The sequence below is a fragment of the Eptesicus fuscus genome, chromosome 10 (genome assembly GCF_027574615.1).
Source record: "Eptesicus fuscus isolate TK198812 chromosome 10, DD_ASM_mEF_20220401, whole genome shotgun sequence".
NCBI classification, from domain to species: Eukaryota; Metazoa; Chordata; class Mammalia; order Chiroptera; family Vespertilionidae; genus Eptesicus; species Eptesicus fuscus.
Genome location: NC_072482.1, coordinates 20006361 through 20026387, shown reverse-complemented (window position 1 = coordinate 20026387; position 20027 = coordinate 20006361). Strand labels below are relative to the sequence as shown.

At 37.8% G+C, this 20027-nt stretch overlaps 1 protein-coding gene across 1 annotated transcript in view; it reads left to right on the top strand.

The window, feature by feature from the left end:
* Nucleotides 1-20027, top strand: part of PKHD1 (PKHD1 ciliary IPT domain containing fibrocystin/polyductin) — a 418502-nt gene that overhangs the window by 360572 nt on the left and 37903 nt on the right. Inside the window, exon 60 of the mRNA XM_008157496.3 lies at nt 12661-13675. Coding sequence (XP_008155718.2) covers nt 12661-13675 — 1015 coding nt within the window. The remainder of the gene's footprint in view (nt 1-12660; nt 13676-20027) is intronic.

Genomic DNA, 20027 nt, shown 5'->3' with positions numbered 1-20027 from the left:
CAAAAACTTTTTTTTTAAAAGAGTCCTATTATGGTCTTTGTTCCCTTTCTTAAATCAGGATATATTATAAATGTTCAGAGAAAAAGATACATCTGAGAATAGCTAAGATGCTATATCCTTCAGGATAGGCTATAACACACACCTACAAATATCAACAGCTGAGCACAAGAAGGGTTTATTTCTTGATTACACTTCTTGTCTATCTCTGGTTGGTAGGGAACTGCCTCCACCTTGTACTTTGCTGGTCACTGCCTCAGAGATAACTTAAAACTTTTAGATTTGGCAAACATTCTATGTAAAAGGCCGAATAGTAAATACTTACAACTAGGCAGGCAATAGAATTTCTCCCACAATGATTCAACTCTGCTATTACAGTGCAAAAGCAGAATTAATAACAGTTCACATATGTAAACAAATGAATATGAGCTATGTTCCAATAAAATTTTATTTGCAACTATAGCCGATGGGCTGGATTTGGCCTAAGGCTCGTAGTTTCCCAACTCTTTGCATTAAGTTGTGTGGCCCAAAAGGGGCACTTGATACCTCTGTTCAATGATTAATGACTAACTGATAATTCTACTCAACCATGAGAATATGGGGGAAGTACAAGCCTGTCAAGCCTAGCTTTATATGTGTTGACACACATACCCTAAAAATAATGAAATCACTGAGCAGTTATTTTTACAGCTGCACAATGCTTGATTAAGCTTACTGATCTTTTAGGGTTTACCAGCCCCCCAGTTTTCTCTTTAACTCAGGAAAACAGACTTTACAAGGTGGCAGTATTCATTTGCTGTTTAAGAGGCAGTAGAAGTGGCTGGTCCACCAAAAAAGACATTGCTCAGCTCTGTGTGCTGGTCTTGGTTACCATGTCGGGTGTGAATAGCCGGAGTTATTTACCTCTTGAAATCTCCACCTTTGGGAATCCTGAGACAGGATATGCATCCTAAACAGATCTGGGGGAAGGATTTGGAAGTAGCAAGGAGAGCATATTGTCAGATGACATTTCTCAACAGTGAAATTGCCTAAGGGACACAATCATTTTCTCACAGACCAATTTGAGAAGTTTCCTAGATGTAGCAGTGCAGCTGGGAGCAATGACAAGATAGGGTTTTCAGTTCATTTTACTACAAACAGAGTATCATTTAAACCTGTTTTACCATAGGATTATGTCACTTCATTTCTGTCACTTTCTAGCAACTCCCACCCCTCCCTCTAATTACAGCCAACCCCATTTTGCCCACTCCTGAATCATCATAGTTTTATAAAGTCATATGGTTCCCTACCTTCAGTTGGCACACCTTTTTCAAGTTTTATTGCTACCGCTCTAAGAGCAAAACTTAGTCAATTTATTTTTACACAGTGAAACTCATTGATATTTCTGATTTTCTCCATATAAATAAAGATTTAGAGAAATGCAGGTTTGCGTGTATTTGTCTGTTGGTTAAAAGAGAAACACTAGGAATATGTTATGTAGGTAATAGGCTGTCTATCAATTGAGATATCTGTTCACATTGCTTATAATTCAGACCTTCTAAAATTTTAAGGTACTTTCTTGCATATTATCATGCAAACAAAGCACTTTAGTGAACCCCTTTAATACAGGCATACCTCAGAGATACTGCAGGTTCATTCCAGACCATCGCAATAAAACAAGTCGTAATCTTTTTGCTGGTGGAGGGTCTTGCCTTCAATTTGTAAAAAAAAAAAAATGCAACATTTATGAAGTGCGATAAAGTGGAGCTCAATAAAACAAGGTGTGCCTGTAATTAAATTGAAAAAGATAAAAACAGAGAACAGAACATGTACCTGGACTAAGAGCCATTAGTTGGTGATAGCTCTCAACTTTCATTCCCCCGAATCAGTTCCATTTCTGTTGAATATGAGAAGATTCTAGAGGCAATGATTACTCAACCGTGACAAAGAGTACCACGATATAAAGAGTGGAAATGACTACACCCAAAAACTATTTTCCAGCTGCCTCCTGCACACCTCCTACTGGGCATGTGCCCACAACCAAGGTACATGCCCTTGACCAGAATCGAACCTGGGACCTTTCAGTCCGCAGGTCAATGCTCTATCCACTGAGCCAAACCAGTTAGGGCTATTTTCAAAGTACAGATGGTATTTTTATTTAAAGTAGTGCTGTACTATACCTTGAAATTCATTGTAATTGGGTTAAATGAAGGTGCTATTATGGTTTTCCCTCAAACGTTTTAAATTCATTTCGCAGATTAGTTGCCAAAATCAAGCTATCATAGAGAAGTGCTGTATTGTTTCTAAAGAGACAGTTACCCAAGTTTCTTTGTTTGGCATAATAATAATAATAACACTTGCTATGTCCCAGGCACTGTCCGGAGCCTTTCAAAATGCATTTCATTATCATAGCCACCTTATGAACTTGCATTTTTCTTTCCACTTTGCAAAGGAGGAAACTGAGGCACAGTAAAGTTAAGTTACTTGCCTAAGATCACAGAGTAACTAGCAGAGCCAGCATTGGAACTTACACACTTTGCACCAGAGTCCATGTAAATAACCAGTCCATTAGAATAACCACTGTGCTATAACGTCATTCCCAGCCGGGACAGTGGGATTGGCATTGAGATGCCAGTGGAGGAGCAGAAATATATAAGGACTTACAAAGCAACCAAATTATATAATTAAGGAAAATGTGTGCTCTTTTTGTTCTTATGTAAAATCGACCCCAAATTCACCGAATATAGGCAACTTAACTTCATTTTCCCTGGGACTATGGAGATATGGGGAAAATGTTAACTCCCTTTCTTTTAGTAACTGGTGTAGAGATTTTCCTTTCTTGAGTTAAATAAAATGTGAAGAAAAAGGAAGCCCTCATAAGCTTCTGTTTGTTTTCAACAGGTAACCAGTGAGTTGGGTCATTATAGTCACCTCCCCGCCTTCCCACCTGAACTACCCTTCGGGGCTTGTCTGCCACCAGCTCCGTTGGAAACGCTTTGCTGTATCTGAGTTCCCATGCAGGACAGTGTTGCCTTGAAAAGAAGATTAATATAAAATGTCAGTCAAAGGTTTTATATTCCCAGCCCAGATCTTTATCTCAGAATAAAAAGGGGAAATTTATCTCTTGTGAGTCATGGGCATTAAGGAGCTGGGAACATTTCACTGGCAGGGAAACTTGGCAAAAATAGTCCTAGTGGATTTCAAGTTTATTTGACTAATTCTTTCACCACTTGTCAAACGAAACTACTTTTGTTTAGGTAACAAAACAAGCTGTTTCCTCTGCCATTTCTCCAGTGAGTCGTATAGGCACTTGTGGCAAACACACATTACTGCTAACTGTTATGATGTTTGCTGTCAAATTCATTTATTTATACAACTGCTGTAAAAAGCCCGAGGCCCATAAGCAGCCATGAAAGATTTCAGAGTCATGGTGTGGGGTCATGAGAGGGGAAAAAAAGTCTCCACTGGTTATGAGAAAGGAACTGACACAGGAAACGGTCACATATGGCGTAGATTTATTGTGTCCGGGGCTTCCCATTCAAATCTCATTACAGCCGCAGCTCAGGGCTGGGCATGGCACAGGCACATTCATTTTCGTTTTGGCATCCAACAGAATTACTGCTGCAGCTTCAAACCGAGGGCTGGGGAAGGGATCGGTTTATCATTCTGGGGAAAAAGTGAACCGAATTATATTTGTAAGGAATGCTGTTGGCTGCCCATGCCTTTAATCTGAGCCATGAACATCACTTTCTTTAAATCTGGCAGGCAAGGTTTGCTTGTGAAAAAGAAGTAGGAGGGTGGAGAGAAAGAGTGGGTTTGGCATGGAGAGTATTACAAAAGGAATTAAAGGGAAAAGTGAAGATTGGATGAAAAGGGAAATCATTTTGAATATTCATGTATTTATTTGTGGAAAATATTGGTGTCCTTCTTATAGATACACATGCATATGTGTGCATGCACATATGTATGTATGTATGTATGTATTTCTTGCCAGTATTTAAAAAAACACACACAAAAAAACAGAGCTCTTATGTTCACATGTTAGAATTTCCTTCACCTGTAGCCTGCTTCTTTCAACACTGTTCATTATGACTACTTGCAATGCTTACAGATGCTGTTTCTGACTCCAAGGCAAATATTATTAGTTTGAGATGGGGATAATGCCAAAAAAGGCAAAAGGAGAGTGTGAAGTATTCTAAAAAATTCTCATTTCTTGATTACAGTGAACATAACAGCTTACGTTTATTAGCACATGTTTGCTCCCAACTCTGCATATACATCATCTCATTTAATCCTGTTCTTCAGCCTATGAATTGGGGACTAGTCTCAGTCCTTTGTACGAATGGGCTAACTGAGTCAAAGAGAGGATATATAACTTGCCTGTGGTTTTGCAGCTAGAAAGTGACAGAGCCAGGATGCAATGCAAGTTTCTGTGACTTGAAAACTTGATCTCTCATCCCCTAAGCTATACTTCCTGAGCTTGCATTTGCTTTGGCTGTTTTTAAGGTAGTATTCACAGAATAAAACATAATTGAGACCATACCCACTGATGTTTGCACGTCACATCATACATAATACACCAGAATGACAACAATATAAAAACACTTTCTAAGCCACTTATTTCAAGAAAATATAGTAAAAGAATACAAAATGATCTTCTGGAACTTTCACTGGTGGACTTTTATAGATGAATGGATTCTCACCAATAAGAGTAAGTTTTTTTAATTAAAAAATGGAAGGGTCTTTTTTATCCATATCTGACCCTACTCCCTACCATTCCTCTTTGCCATTTTATCACTTATTTTCATCTCCTGATCATTTACCCCCTCAAAATAACACTTTTATGAAAAGGGAAAAAGTATTTTAAAATACTCACCCAGAGAACTTATGGCCTTACAGACATCTTTGTCTCATGCAGTCAGGGGTCTTATGTGGTTTTCATTTTTCTCAGATTAGTTGGGAAATGTATTCCATCATTATCTTTGCAAGATATAATGTCTCTTGGAAAACAGACCCAAGTACAAGAACCTTGGTGAGATTGTTCATAAGGTTGGGACAGTTTCTCTAACCTGTTGCTCCTGAAGTCCATTAGCCCGTTAGGCCTGCAGATGTGTGTATTCCGGGTCCCGTGAGGTATCTTCAGTCCTTTTGAGCTGTCTTCACACTTGGTGATTTCTTCTCTACCCTCTCTTAACTCCCAAAAGTTGGGAGCTACTTCACCACATCAGTCACCAGCTTTTCGAGCGCTGTCTTCCTCGGTAAGAATGGTGCCAGAAGAGACCATTCTCCTCAGTGCCACTGTCTAGCAAGTTAGGAAACCCAACCTGGAAATGCCTTCAGTTTGCAGCTCCAGGAGCTAAACTTTTAACCCATGCTGTTCTTTTTCAACTAAATGAACTTGAAGTTTGTCAAATTACATTTTCTATAATACCACTATATTTGTGTATAGGTATATGTTCAAATATATGTATCTCATCCCTCTTACAATGACTAGAACTACCATAATGTAGTAATTCAACAGACTTTAAAGACCTATAATTCTGGACTCCAAATTAACAAGGTGGTATTTTCTGTCATCTCTACTGAATCTATTATGCATCAGAACATCACTCTCAATTTACCTTCACCTTACACACATAAGGCATAGCCCTTATTTTTGAAGTTAAAAAATTTTAGCTAGAATCCCCCATTCTAAAAAAGTAGAATGTTTTTCTCTATTATTTCTAATGTGACCAAAATATATTTTCTTTAACATTTTCCCCAAATTCCAGTTACTTCCTTTATGTATTTTAGGAACATAGTTTTGAGATTTTGGAGTTCCACTCCTCAAACCCTGAGGGTCTATGACAACATATATGAATGAGGATAAATTCAACCTGTCTTCACTTTATTAGATCTGTGGCCATTTATATTTGTTAAATTACAAATAATGAGGTATAAATGTTGTTTGACAGAAAAGAATTGTAAATGATTTCTTTTCATTTCTTGAAAATAAGAGAATGATTATATATTTTGTTTTTGTCAAAATCTTCTATACTTTACTGTACCATGAATTGTGAAATCATCACAAAATGGCTAAAAAATATATTGTAGGAAATGGTGGTGTTAACCTTGAGGAAAAAATCATTAATGTTGATGTGTTTCATTCAATTTTAAACATATAAGTTTTCCCCTTTTGTTGAAAAGGGGAAGATGGAAGGATTCTATGTGCCTTTGAGTCAAAACATTAATTTTAAAAATACTTTTTTTTCTTTCCTTGCGATCCATTTTTCTAAATAAAGGATGGAAGTTGTTTCTATTTTCTTTTCTTTTAATTTTTTTTCTAGCAAAGACTACCCCTTTGGCATATTTTCTTTTCAAACGTGAAATGAGGTGGAAAATCCTCATTTCACGACAGGAAGGACAAATATTGACACGAAGTTAATATGTGTTAGAACCCTGGAAGCAACTTGAGTGTACATGTGTACACACTCATACACGTATGCACCATCTCCTCTTTCTCCTCCTCCATCAGATGTTCCTAACATGCCTCTTTCTTGGTGTTTAGGTCCATGGTTTCCAATCCAGGGAAAGACAGGCTGAGCATATTGTATGTCTAAGCTATTTTAGGATGTTAAAGTATATACAAAGCAAGTGCCATGTGCACACATAGACTCACAAATACAACCTGCTTAATCTAATTTCCCCCACTTAGAGAACAGCTTCTGGACTTTATCACTGTTCTTGTCCATCTTGAATGCAATAGCATATGCCAAGCCAATACTTGCTGGTCTCCCAGCATTTATTAAGTCCTGTCCACTCTTGCCTTTTTTGAGAGGAATGCCCTGGGGTGACTGGACGGCTGCCCCTGACAGGCTGTGTCACTTATCTATTCACATTGATTATGAAAGTCAGCTGTGGTCAGACTTTGCTTTCTTCCCACCTCCTCCCCCTCCCCCGCCCCGCCCTTCTCTCAGTCTCTCTTACAAGCACCCCTGCCTGGATTTTCATGAGGAAATAATCAGATTAGGCTTTTCACGGTGAGTTCATATGGAGTTCTCTTTCTCCAGTGTGCTACTAACTGAATAAACGTGTTTAGTGGTAAATTGTAAATGACATTATGATTACCAAAGCCAGCATGGGTTTCATTTAAAAGTGATCAGAATTGCAGACCACAAAAATTGTGACTGGCAGATAAAGCCATTTGGAGAAGTGGGAAAAGAAAAGGCAAAAACAAGTGAGAGAGATAATCATTACTCAAAACAAAACCTTCCCCAACTAAGAAAAGCAGGAAGGAAAGAAATCTAGAGGAAGAAAAGACAGACTCTATTTAATATATTTTATTGATTTTTTACAGAGAGGAAGGGAAAGGGACAGAGAGTTAGAAACATTGATGAGAGAGAAACATTGATCAGCTGCCTCTTGCACGCCCTCCCCTCCCCCCATTGGGGATGTGCCCACAACCAAGGTACATGCCCTTGACTGGAATCGAACCTGGGACCCTTCAGTCCTCAGGCTGACGCTCTATCCACTGAGCCAAACTGGTCAGGGCGATAGACTCTATTTAGAAGGGAGAGTGGACTGTCACCATGGCCCCTGCCTGCTGTGACTGGGAGTTATTACCTACAACACCTGTCTGGCTGTGTGCACAGCCTTCTCTTACTAGTTAATGTGTATTCTCTCCCCCAATTAATAACTATACCCAGTTAGCAACTCTGGAACCCCAAAGTATTGTTTACATGGTGTGCTTTAGTTTTGCTTCACATTAAAATTTACATGGTAGAATTGATTAACTCTGAAGACAAAATAGGAAAGTGGATGGTAGGATATTGATAAACCACACTATCTCTTAGTCATCAGTAAAATTCTGGAGAAACAAAAATTAATTTCTTATAAGTGAACACCAGGATTCCAAGTTTGTCTATAAAATTAAATAATTAATGTCAGTTGCTGATAATCTTTAGACTATCACCTTTGTTAAATTTGTGGCTGTTCATTCATACTTCTGGGATAGTATGCTAAAGTAATAAAAAGGCCAAATGGTAATATAAAAAAGCCAATGGAATCTCATCAAAATTGTGATTAGCTAAATAACTAAAAATCTTTCTGTGAGTTCCTTTTAATGGATTTGTATAGAGAGAAATCCTGATTATTATAGCACCTTTCTCACAGTATTAATCACCACAGCTGACCCTACATCTAAATATAACCCCAAAATGAAGTTATTCAGATTACATTTTATTTTGCCAGAGCCATAGAATTTTGGAAGTATGCTTTTCTCTTCCATCTCTTCCTTGTTACTTTTACTAAGTGATTATGTGAGTCAAAATTTCTGTAAGTCAATTTTTCTTTTTTTATCCTCACCTGAGGATATTTTATTATTATTGATTTTAGAGAGAGGGGAAGAGAGAGAGAGAGAGAGAGAGAGATGAATGTGAGAGAGAAATATATGTGCCCCAACCAGGGATCAAACTGGCAACCTGTGAATGTGCCCTTACTGGGAATTGAACCCACAATCTTTGGATGAATGGGACGACACTCCAACCAACTGAGTGACCCAGTCAGGGCAAGTCAATTTTTCTACCTATGGACTAAGGATAATTAAACCTGCCATTAAGAAGTTTTAGGTAAAGGATATTAGGTATAGAAGAAAGGAGAGGGAAAGAAGGAAGAAAAGAAGGAAGGGAGGGTGGGAGGAAAGGAAGGATTAGGGAAACTGACAGTTACTACCTAAGTACTGGCTATTTTATGCTGATTATTTCTGGGGCTATTGTTTGGTCATCCTGGACTGGTTGCTCCTGATGATAGTCTGGCTTCTTGGACTGTTCTCTGCAGATTGTGGGTCAGAATTTTATTTTTATGTGTGGCCTAGTCATTGTCTGTGTGCATGTTCAGACTCTTACTCTTCAACTCATCTTTAAGGCTTCTCAAGGAAAATATCTGACATCAAAATACCTAAATGTTAGTTGGTGTTGTTGCTTTTTAAGTACGCTTTTTTTTTTTCTATCTTACTACTATTGACACAGTAATAGCATTGACATTGTCCTCACCATCAGCTTTCAAAATCATGAACTCAAGTGTCTTTCCAGCTCACTTGTTCAAGAGCCGTTTCCTTGTGACATTAAACCCACTGCCATGTGCCTTTGTTTGACATACATTAGTACCCTCATTTCATTCCCTTCCTTATGCAACTGAGGTGTGCTGTACTCATTGTAATTAGACTAGAGGCCCAGTGAACGAATTCATGCACGGGTAGGGTCTGGCCAGCCTGGTCCCAATCGGGGCGGATCAGGGCCAGGCCAGCTGGAGGGAGGGGCTGCTGGCAATTGGCCGATTGGGTTGGGGGGGCCTATCAGGGGTCAGCGGCCAGGGGAGGGCCTGGGGGAGGTTGGCCAGCCAGCCCCACCCCTGATTGGTGTGTGTGGGGGTGATGGGGAGCAAAGCTGGTTGGGGGGAGGGGCCGAGGGCCGATTGGGGTGGTGGGGGCTGATTGGGAGTGGGGCTTGCCGTGGTGAGGGGCTGTGGGGAGAGGGGCTTCGGGGCCGATGGGGTGGTGGGGGCCCATTGGGGGCAGGGCTAGCTGGGGGTAGGGGCTGCAGGAGGTTGGCTGCTGGCCCCACTCCCTATTAGGGTAGGGGGGGTGATCAGGGGTGGGGTCATCCAGGGGGAGGGGCTGAGGGAGGTTGGCCAGCTGGCCCCACCCCCCATTAGGCTGGTTCGCTGACCGCAGTGGGTGTCATAGCGACCGTTCGAACTGGGTGTTACTGCGTTCTGGTCGCTGGCTTTTTATATATATAGACATTTGCAAATATCTTTAATACCTGTGACCCTCTGTCACTTCTTGGCAGAAACCCAAGTTTCAGTGAACCCAGCCATTCTGTTTGTCCATGCCATCTCATTAGACAAACCCAAGGCATGAGTGCATTTGCTCTCCACAACACAGCTGACTGAGGTTTCAGGGAAGTCCTGTGAAGCTGATCAAGTTTAGGTTTCAGGGTCCTCACTTACATGGGCCACTTCTAAGACTCCAAAAGGAATCCTAGCAATATGTCTATATGGCCCTATGTTTCTGTAAAATTTTTAAAATTAAATATTTTAACTAAAATTTGAAATAATACTCTTTCCACTCTAAATTTTCCATCATAGTACTAGGAGGTTGGGTGGCAGTGGAGTAGCCACAAGCACTTTTAGGATCTAGCTAAGGGAAGTTGAGTTGGATATTCATTTGATGTAAGTTTAATAGAAGGTGGTTTTTGTGGTTCACAATCACATCTATGTAAAGTTCTTACTAGCCACCCATGTCAACTTACGATGCTATGACACACAGGAACAAGGCCCTAGGTCACACTGTGATGTGAATGAATCCTAAGGACTTAGAAGAACATGAGAAGTGAAGCATTATGCTAAGTGAAATAAGCCAGGCAGAGAAAGATAAATATCACATGATCTCACTCATTTGTGGAATATAATGAACAACATAAACTGATGAACAAAAATAGATCCAGAGACAGAGAAACATCAATCAGAACGTCAAACCTCAGGGAAGATAGGGGACAAATGGGGGGTAAGGGGGAGAGATCAACTAAAGGACTTACATGCATGCATATAAGCCTAATCAATGGACACAGACAACAGGGAGGTGGGGGCATGAATGGGAGGTGGGGGGTAATGGGGGAATAAGGACACATATGTAATACCTTAATCAATAAAAAAAAAAAAAGAAAGAGAAGTATGTTTTAAGTGACAGTGTCATAAAAATTACTCTGTGCAGATTTATTCAAATATTATAGCTCATACAAGAGAAAACCTTTCTAGGAAATTTTCTGTATTTGACAACAATTTTAAACATTTATATATTACCAGTTATGAGTTGTGAAGCTGAAAGGAACGCTTCTAAACTATTGTGATAAAAACAACAACAACAATGTCTATCATCCAGATTAAAGAGATGATGGAATTATCTTTCTATATTATCCCTATAGAAAATATTACAACATTGTTGTTAGATATAGGAGATCCACAAAAGTGTGCAACAAAACTATAGGAAAAAAGTAATACAGAGGTGTGTTGGATAATTAATTAATATTACTTTTCCCTAGATTTTATGTTTATGGTGTTTATGTGCTTAATTAATAATAATTTATATTTCAATTTAGTGAATTTGATTTCTTTAAGAGACAGAACAATTCAAATTTTGTGTTTTATGTCAGTTTTCAAGAAATTTGTATTTCATCTAAATTGTTGAATTTGTTGGCAGAAAGTTTGTAATGGTCTCTTAACCTTCATCCACAGGGTCTGTAATATTAATCCTTCTTTAATTCTTGGAATGGTGTTTTCTGTTCTCTTTCTTTTTGTCTTGAGCAATATAGTGAAGGGTTATTCAGTTTGGGAATATTTTCTAAGAAACAAGTTTTAGCTTTGCTCACATTCTCTGATTTTGTTTGTTTCTTTTCTATTTCATTGATTTCTGCTTTTATATTTATTATTTACTTTATTATTACTTATGTTGGTTTGCTTTGTTCTATTTAAAAAGCATTTAGGATAATGGAATAAGAAATTATTTTTAGACAACTCTTTTGTAATATAAGAATTTAATGTTACAAATGTCCTTCAAAGCACTGTTTCACTGCATCCCACACATTTTGATATGCTAAAATTATCATTTAGTTTAAAGTATTTAACAATTTCCCTTATAATTTTGACTACTGTTGCTATTAGTGTGAGGCACAAGTAAACCACGTGCCCTACTTTTACAGCCACTTTTTGGTAATTAAATTTATTGATATAGAGGCAGCTTTGGCACAAATTTCTAATCATATCATGTGGAAAGAAGGATATAGGAGGAGAGATCATGTTCATATTTAGTAAATCCTTCATTAGTAATAATTTCAGTTTTTATTTGTTGCTGCAGTTCTTAGGCAACTTTGATGAATTTGAAATAAGGCAAGTACAAAAATCTAGAAAACAATACAAGACAATTTTGTTAATATAGATTTTAAATCAAAGGAATTCTTTGCTGGAAGATTTATTTCTGGATTCAGAACAAGAACAACTCTAGGTTCATAGACAGGAAGATTAGGAATGGTGGGATAATGGATAATGCTGTTTCTTTAAATATTTTCATTATCCCTGATTACCCCCAACTCTCCCCAAATTATTACTTTTTCCTCTCTTCTGGTATTTCTTTACTCTTCATTTACAGAAAAAGAAAGTATGAGAAAATTATATAGTTTGATATCCAAACTGTCACAATTTGGTCAGAATATACCTCTTCATTTTTAATATATCGCCATACATTTTCTGTTCCAGCTCCCTTAATTTACTTCTTTACCCATTGACTCAAGTATTACCCTATTCTCTCCTGTTGGTTTTATTTTTGTTGTTCACTATGGAGACCTTAGTAATCATTCCCTTTTTCTTAATTATTTTATGTATTCACTGTTTTTACACTTAGCAATTACAGCCATTATTAACTTTAAATTACATTTATTATATAACATATACATTTAAGTTGCATTAAATAGCTGTTATTTAATTTAATTTTGCCCAAGATTTCTTTGCATTCTCGGTATCTAGCACACTGAAGTGTTCAAAAAATGTTTCATGTGGTTACAGATGATGATGAATGTGAATGTGATGGATTGCAAATCATCTTTGAGCAATTGTGGTTCATATGTCACCTGTTTATTTTCCTTTATTTTATAGGTACATTTAGAGAAGAACAGAAATGCACATACCGATCCCTGATACAAGGCTACATCTGCAAACAGACTGACCAAGTGATCTTAATTCTTGACATTGTTAATGCCACTTGGGCAATGAGGAAGTTATATCCTGTTGTTTCTGTGACTAGTGGTTTTGTGGACACCTTCAGTAGTGCAAATGCCAATACGTCCTGCTCTACTTCAGGGTCTGTATCTACTTTCTATTCCATTTTACCCACCAGGGAAACCACCAAGGTCTGCTTTGTGGATCAGACTCCTCACGTTTTGCGTTTTTTTCTGTTGGGGAACAAAAGTACCTCCAAACTTCTGTTGGCTATATTCTACCATGAACTCCAGAGCCCCCATGTTTTCTTAGGGGAAAGCTTCATCCCACCTATTCTGGTTCCATCAACTTCCTCATTGCTGGATGAGTCTATTGGTTCCAACTATTTCAGCCTCATGGATAACCTCTTGTATGTTGTTCTACAAGGAGAGAAGCGTGTTGAAATACGCTCAGGTGTGTCCATTCATTTGGCCTTCACTGTGCTGTTTTCAGTCCTAGAAAAAGGCTGGGAAATGGTGACCCTTGAAAGACTAACTGAATTCTTACAGATTAGCCAAGACCAAATTAGATTTATTTATGATATGCCTGGCAATGAAGCAACCTTAAAGGCCATTGCTGACCGTAGAGCAAAAAGAAAGCGCAATTGCCCAACTGTACCTTGTACCAGTTATTATAGAGCTGGTCAACGTAAACCTCTCATGACGGAAATGAACTCATACAGGGTCCCCCCACCAACCACCATGGAAACTATGTCAAAAGTGATGGTCATTGAAATTGGTGATCTGCCAACAGTAAGGAGCACTGGACTGATTCCATCCTTATCTAGCGACAAATTACAGAATTTGGCTCACCAGGTTATCACCGCTCAACAGACTGGAGTACTTGAGAGTATGCTGAATATGACTATTGGAGCCTTACTGGTGACTCACTCAGGGGGAGTCATTGGCTATGGGTAAGTATTACTTATAATAACTCAAATTAGGGCTGATTTCTTGGGTGCATATTATACATGTCAATCTATACTGAATTATGTAATCTTTCTGTTTCTTTAGGTAAGAATAAAAACTTAAGGAGCCATTTGTAGACTTAAATTCTCAATTTAAAAATTTTCTATGAAATCTATCTATATATTTATGATTATTCTATTCCCTAGGTAGTCAAAGACATTATATTTTGGTACTTTAAAGTGAAAAGCATGTAGGAAGAGATTTTTTTAAAGCTACTTGTTTTCACTTCATTTGGTAATTTATTAGTGCAATGAACTTAAGCAGTAGGCTAGATTCTGGGGTGGCTAAGGTGAAACAGATATGAACAAAAATAGGACCTATCACCATTCCATAGAGTTATGAGCTAAAACTTCAGTCCCGAGGGAGGGAGATGATAATAATTTTGCCTGTAGGTACTGGGGAAATACTTATACTTTGGAAAATGTTGGAGTGATGATCAGGAGTTTACCAGGCTGAAGCTATGACCCTGATTGAGCTTTATTTAATCTAGATTATAAAGTTCTGAAAGGACACCTTTGTCAAATTGTGTGAGGCAGGAGTGTCAATGAGGCCAAACATGTTCTTGGCACAGGCCTGTGTAGGATCTGTAATATACTTTATGCTGTGTTATTCTGACTCCATAAGATTGTATTTTGAAGTTCTCCACTAGATTTCCATTCAATACACATTTCAGAAGTAAATTTACCAAAAATGTTTCCCTGAGCTTAGTAACTTAAGTCTGTGAAGCACATGTTAAGGAAAGGCAGGGGTACATTCCGCTCAATTTTATAGACTACGTTAGCGAAGGAATGAAGCCCAAGTTCATCTACGGCATCTGCCATGAGGTCAAGACTGTTGGAGTCCCAAGCTCCATTTTTTAGCTGATACAAAAGAACCAGCCTGAGAGACAATGTGAACTTGGCACAATGCTTAGAAAACATATATAAAACTAACCACCTCACAAATGCCTGCTTGCTTGGCTGTAGAGGACTCACCATGAGCAGGATGGTTAGTCCCTATAAACTGGTCCTGCCACTGGAAATATAAGCTCAAACCCATGCACATGTTGAGGTGATGTTGGGTCCCTGAAATAGGAAACTTATTCAGATTCTGAGCTATATTACTCAGTGACATATTAGAGCATTCATATTCTTTTAGATTATGCTGCTGTTGCTACTTTTGCATCTTATATGTGGTAGTGCTAATAAATAAGCAATTAATATTTAATGGGTATTAGTTACTCCTATACAATCTCTCCAATGAATGTGCAAGTTATTCTAAAGTAAAAAGCAAAAAGGAATATCTTTACATCTGAGACATATTCAAGGAATACGTTGATTGCCTTTTTATACACAGAGCAACATATTTATACGAAAGCTTAGCTAGTATTTTTGTATTATATGTTACGTCTTTAAAATGGAGATAGGTGTACCTCTTTCCTACAATACATTTATATGTATGGAAGATATAAAAAGAAAACTCAAGCATTTTTTCTGGATTCTGGTTGATTTGAAGAGTTGGGGAACTGTTGGCTTAGAATTGAAGCATGCTCCTGGTTGCATGATTGTACAAAATCTATTAAATCTTAAATAGTTTTACCAACCACCAACCCTTCAATATGTTACTGATGTTATTATGATATTATGCATAATAATATAAGAATCATGAATCTGAAAAAGTACTCTAGTGCATACTAGCTTATGTCTAAATATGGTTTCTTTCCTTTAGCCCAATTTCATTTAGATCTCTCTCGGTTCTTTTAGTGTATTAGATTTATGAGTGAGTAGAGAGAAAAAGAGCTAGTCCATTGCTAAATTTTATTTAGATTTTACAGTACTGAGCTTTTCTAATAGGATGACATTTAACAATGACTGATTTTTATATTATATATTTTAAAAAGTCTCAGTGAATATTTAGCTTTTTACTAGAAGGAGGGAAATGTCAAAGAGTAGAAGCAATGGAAGTATAACAGAGGAAACCCAGCAAAGAGAGCAGACTGAGAACAAGTTTAGATACATGCACATATGTGTGTGGACATCATTTTATCATAAGGACGTGAGATGGCTTCAGAAAAAGTTTGCCTTTATTGCCCACAATCTGTTGTAGCCACTGTGTTTTCACTTTGACTCAGATATTTCTGATTTAATAAGAAACCATGTATATTATTGCAACAAATTTCTGTGGGGATGTATTATATCCCCCATTTCTCTCTATTCCTCTAGTATTTTAAGAAAAGTTTTCTTAAAATTTAGACATAAGGCTAAAAAGCAAATAATATGAAGATAAGGACAGGCTGCTTCTTAAGAATACCTGAAAAAATATCTGCAGAATGAGAAATGCTTCATCCAAAGGGATTGAATGAGAATTAGCAAGGTTTCCCATGGTCCTAAGAATTGCACAGTATGGTAAACAACCCTGAAGCCCTGTGTAGGCCCCAAGGCCAGTCCTGTTCTTTCAACTTTGATCATACATTAACAACCTAATGAATTGACCTTGAGACAGCAGAAATTAGTCTAGGCCCTAGACTCTAGGGACACAGGGCTCTCAGTGAAAAAGCACCAAGCGCTATTGTTAATGGAATTTGTACATTTCAACAGATTGAGGCCATATCAAATATCTACAGTACTTTTCAGGAGGACTATTTCCTGAAAGCTACCAATGTCTGCTTTGTGGGGAGAAATGGGAAGCTATCTACTTTTTAATTAAAATAATGCACAGCAAAGAATTGGGCTCCCCTGGTGTTTATCTAGAGGCATCTGGATTTAAACATCCTCCCTTGGCTTGGTCAGTTCCATGAAACTGTTTCCCATCTTTCAAAACTTTGTTGGCCTCTGTTGTGAGTTTCTCAGTTTCCTCCTGGCTCCTTTATCCTTTTTGACTTACACTATTTTTATCCATTTTTATTATTTTATTTTATTATTTTAAGTAATTTCAGTGAAGTAGAGGGAACAGAGATATACCTATGTTCAATCTGCTATTTTTTTTTTTTTTAACTAGGGTTTCCCCATGGGGGTCTTAGTTCTGTATTTTGTCTTTTATCTGAAATTCTGGAAGGATACATTTTATATTGCTTCTCTTTCTTTCGGTAGCAACTTGATTTTTGCTCTCAAATTTCTTTACCTTCTTTCTCTTCTTCTTCCCCCTTCTACTGCTTCATTAAAAAATATTCTTTGTCATATTGTAAAATGAAATACATTTATTTTTTAGTGGAGGTTTAGCTATTGAAATGCCAAAGCTATTAGTGGTTGGCAGAATTTCTAAAGTGACTTCCCATTGACTTGCTGTCCGAATCCCAGGAGCCTATGAATAGGATCACGTGAGCCCTTTCTCCTGCTGTGGCAAATAAGAAGGCAGAGAGAGTCACCGTGTGAGAGGACTTGAAGGGTCACTACTTTTAAGATGGAAGGGAACACATGAGAAAAAGAAGGTGGGCTCCATGAATAGGAAGTAGACATTGGCTAACAGCCCGCAAGGAAATAGGGACCTCAATTCTATAATTACAAGGAAATAAACTCTACAACAATCTGAACGCATTCGGAAGTGGATTCTTCCCCAAAGCCTCCACCCAAGCATTGAATTTAATCAAGCCTGTCTGGGCTCTTAACCCACAACCTAGAGATAATACATTTGTGTAATTTCAGGGCACCAAATTTGTGTGATCTGTTATGCAGCAATAGAAAACGAATATGCCCTCTCTCACAAAGCTCCTTCTCTATGACATGGCCACAAACCTTGGGCTCTGAAACCAGACATACTGAGGGTGAGCATGACACTCTGGGAGTATGTATCTGTATGTTTTTATACCTATCATGTGAATAGCCTTTTAAGTTCCCTTGTTCTGTGTAAGGAGCAAGCTATGAAGCTGACTCGAGACAGAGAAGAAAACTAGGAGCAACCATTGGTGAGACGAGTCTGTTGGCACTCATTCTCCTTTAGCATCTTCTCCAGGCCCCCTGGGCACCTGCTTTGTAGGAAAAAGCTATTTGGAGTTTGCAAAAGCAAAATCTTTCTCTCAATAGGGGAGGATATTCTTCCCAAGACTGGCAGAATTCTCATCCAGGAAGAGATTGCTATACTGGCCAGCTTGTCTCTTTCCTCCTTCATGGCAAAACCATGGCTTCATTGTCAAAGAATGTTTCTGCACCATTTCTTCTGTTCACCACTTTGTTAAGTTAGGTGGATGGCAAAATTGTCATAATGGGATTTCATATATGTGGCTTTGTGGGAAAATGAGATGCTCTGCATAAGCAAAATTTCCATTTAATTAAAAATTGCTCCTTTTATCACTATATTTTTAAAAAGCTTTAATCTCTTAAACTTGAAAAACACACACACATTATCCAGCCTTATTAAATGGAAAATAATGTATATCATTCACATTTTTATTGATGATTCATGGCCATTATCAAAGCTATCATTTATTCTATAGCCCTGTTTCTGCAGTGATGCCCTTAGGGACCATTGTTCTTATGCTAAATGGCCCTGGACCACTAAATGTTTGATTCTACTTCGCATATTTTTTTTCTGCTACTTTCCTTATAAATGCGATGTTAATTGTAATCCATTGCTGCTGTTAACGTATCTGTATCCAGCAGTTTCCCACCCACATACACATGTACTTCTAATTCCAAAACCGAACCACACTATCTTAAAATCAAGTAATTTATATTTATTGGTACAGATGGTGAAGTTGTAGGTAAATATAATAAAGACTTATGAAAGCTTAATGTTTTATATTACACAAACATTAGTTGAACTGCTATTATGTCCAAAAACTATATGGCTCATATGAACATTTAGAGATTTTAAAATTAATGGGTAGGCAAAAAACAACACTTTTATGCAACTATTTAATAAGAATGTTGTATTAAATCTCATTATTCTATATCTATTACAAAGATATCACTGATTGAGTATTCCTGCTTAACCATTAATTTAGTTTTTTGTAAAATTGGCTTGAGTACATTTTTATCATTATAATATTTATTAGGTATTCAGGGCTTGAACTTACTATTACATTCCCAAGAGTACTGAAGCACAGTGCCATGTGCAATAAATGATCATTACGTACTAATTGAAAATATTGAAATGTAACCTGCTTGGCTTTGCCATTCTAATACTCTCGTGCAACCAATATCTTGTATTAAATCCCATTCATCAGAAAAATCTTGAGTGATGTTTTCCTTGTCTGAATTTGATTGCTACAGCACCCCAATATAAGTTGAAAATTTAAAAAATATTGTGTATGATCTTAAAAATGTGTTCAGAGTTTCCATTATTCCAGATATTTATGCTGGATTTACTATAAAATATTATTTTAAATAATGTACTAACTAAAATACTTAGGTTTTGACCTCTGATTTGACCTTGTGGGAAGACATGCTGTGTTTACTCTGTGTCTGTACATACCCCTGGCACACTGCAACCTACACCTAGGTTACTCAAATCTCAAATCTCGATTTGAATTGAATAATCCCAAAGACCCTCAAGAGTTTAATAATAAGTGTTAGAGCATAGCAGTAAGCACACCACCTGAGGAGTGTGCCAAAACTTGAAGTTAGCCAGGCCAAGACAGGTGATGGCTTTCCAGAGGCGCTTAAAGACCTAAGAGGAGAAGTAGTGCATGGTGGGTACTGATCTGTCTTAGGGTTACTCTAGTAATATGTACTGGGTGCTTGCAATGTGCCAGGTCTGGAAACACTATGCTGTCATGCAGGAAGGAAGCATTGGGATCATAAAACATTTCTTTTCTCTCAGAGGTTCACAGCAGCTAAGGGCATCTGGCTGTGTTTGATAGGGAACATAGGATTATAAAATACGGTAGTCCCCTCTTATTCATGGTTTTGCTTTCTGAGGTTTCAGTTAACCGTGGTCAATCGTGGTCCAAAAGTATTTAATAAAAAATTCCATAAATAAACAATTCATAAATTTTAAATTGTGTGGGGGTTTTAGTGGCATAATTTAAAGAATGATGGAAAATGCTCAGGACACCCTGACACACTTCATTAAAACATGGGGCTCTTTTATAATAACCTGATTTAGTAATGTTGAAGAGGCAAAGGGAGTGAGGAAGTGTTTCTACCTCCCCACCCCACCACTCACAATGCCTGCACCTTAGGTCTTGCCCAGAGCCAGCCTTCACCAATAGGATTTACTTGTTTATTTGTTTACTGGATTTGTCATGCAAATATAAATAGTCCCTCCGCACCCACCCCTTTAGAGGGTTAGCAGTTTGGATCTGGCAAATTGAAAAGCAAGGGTTGAAGTGCATAGTGGTGATTTCTGAACTGGGAAATTTCTGAATTCTCTTTATCTTTC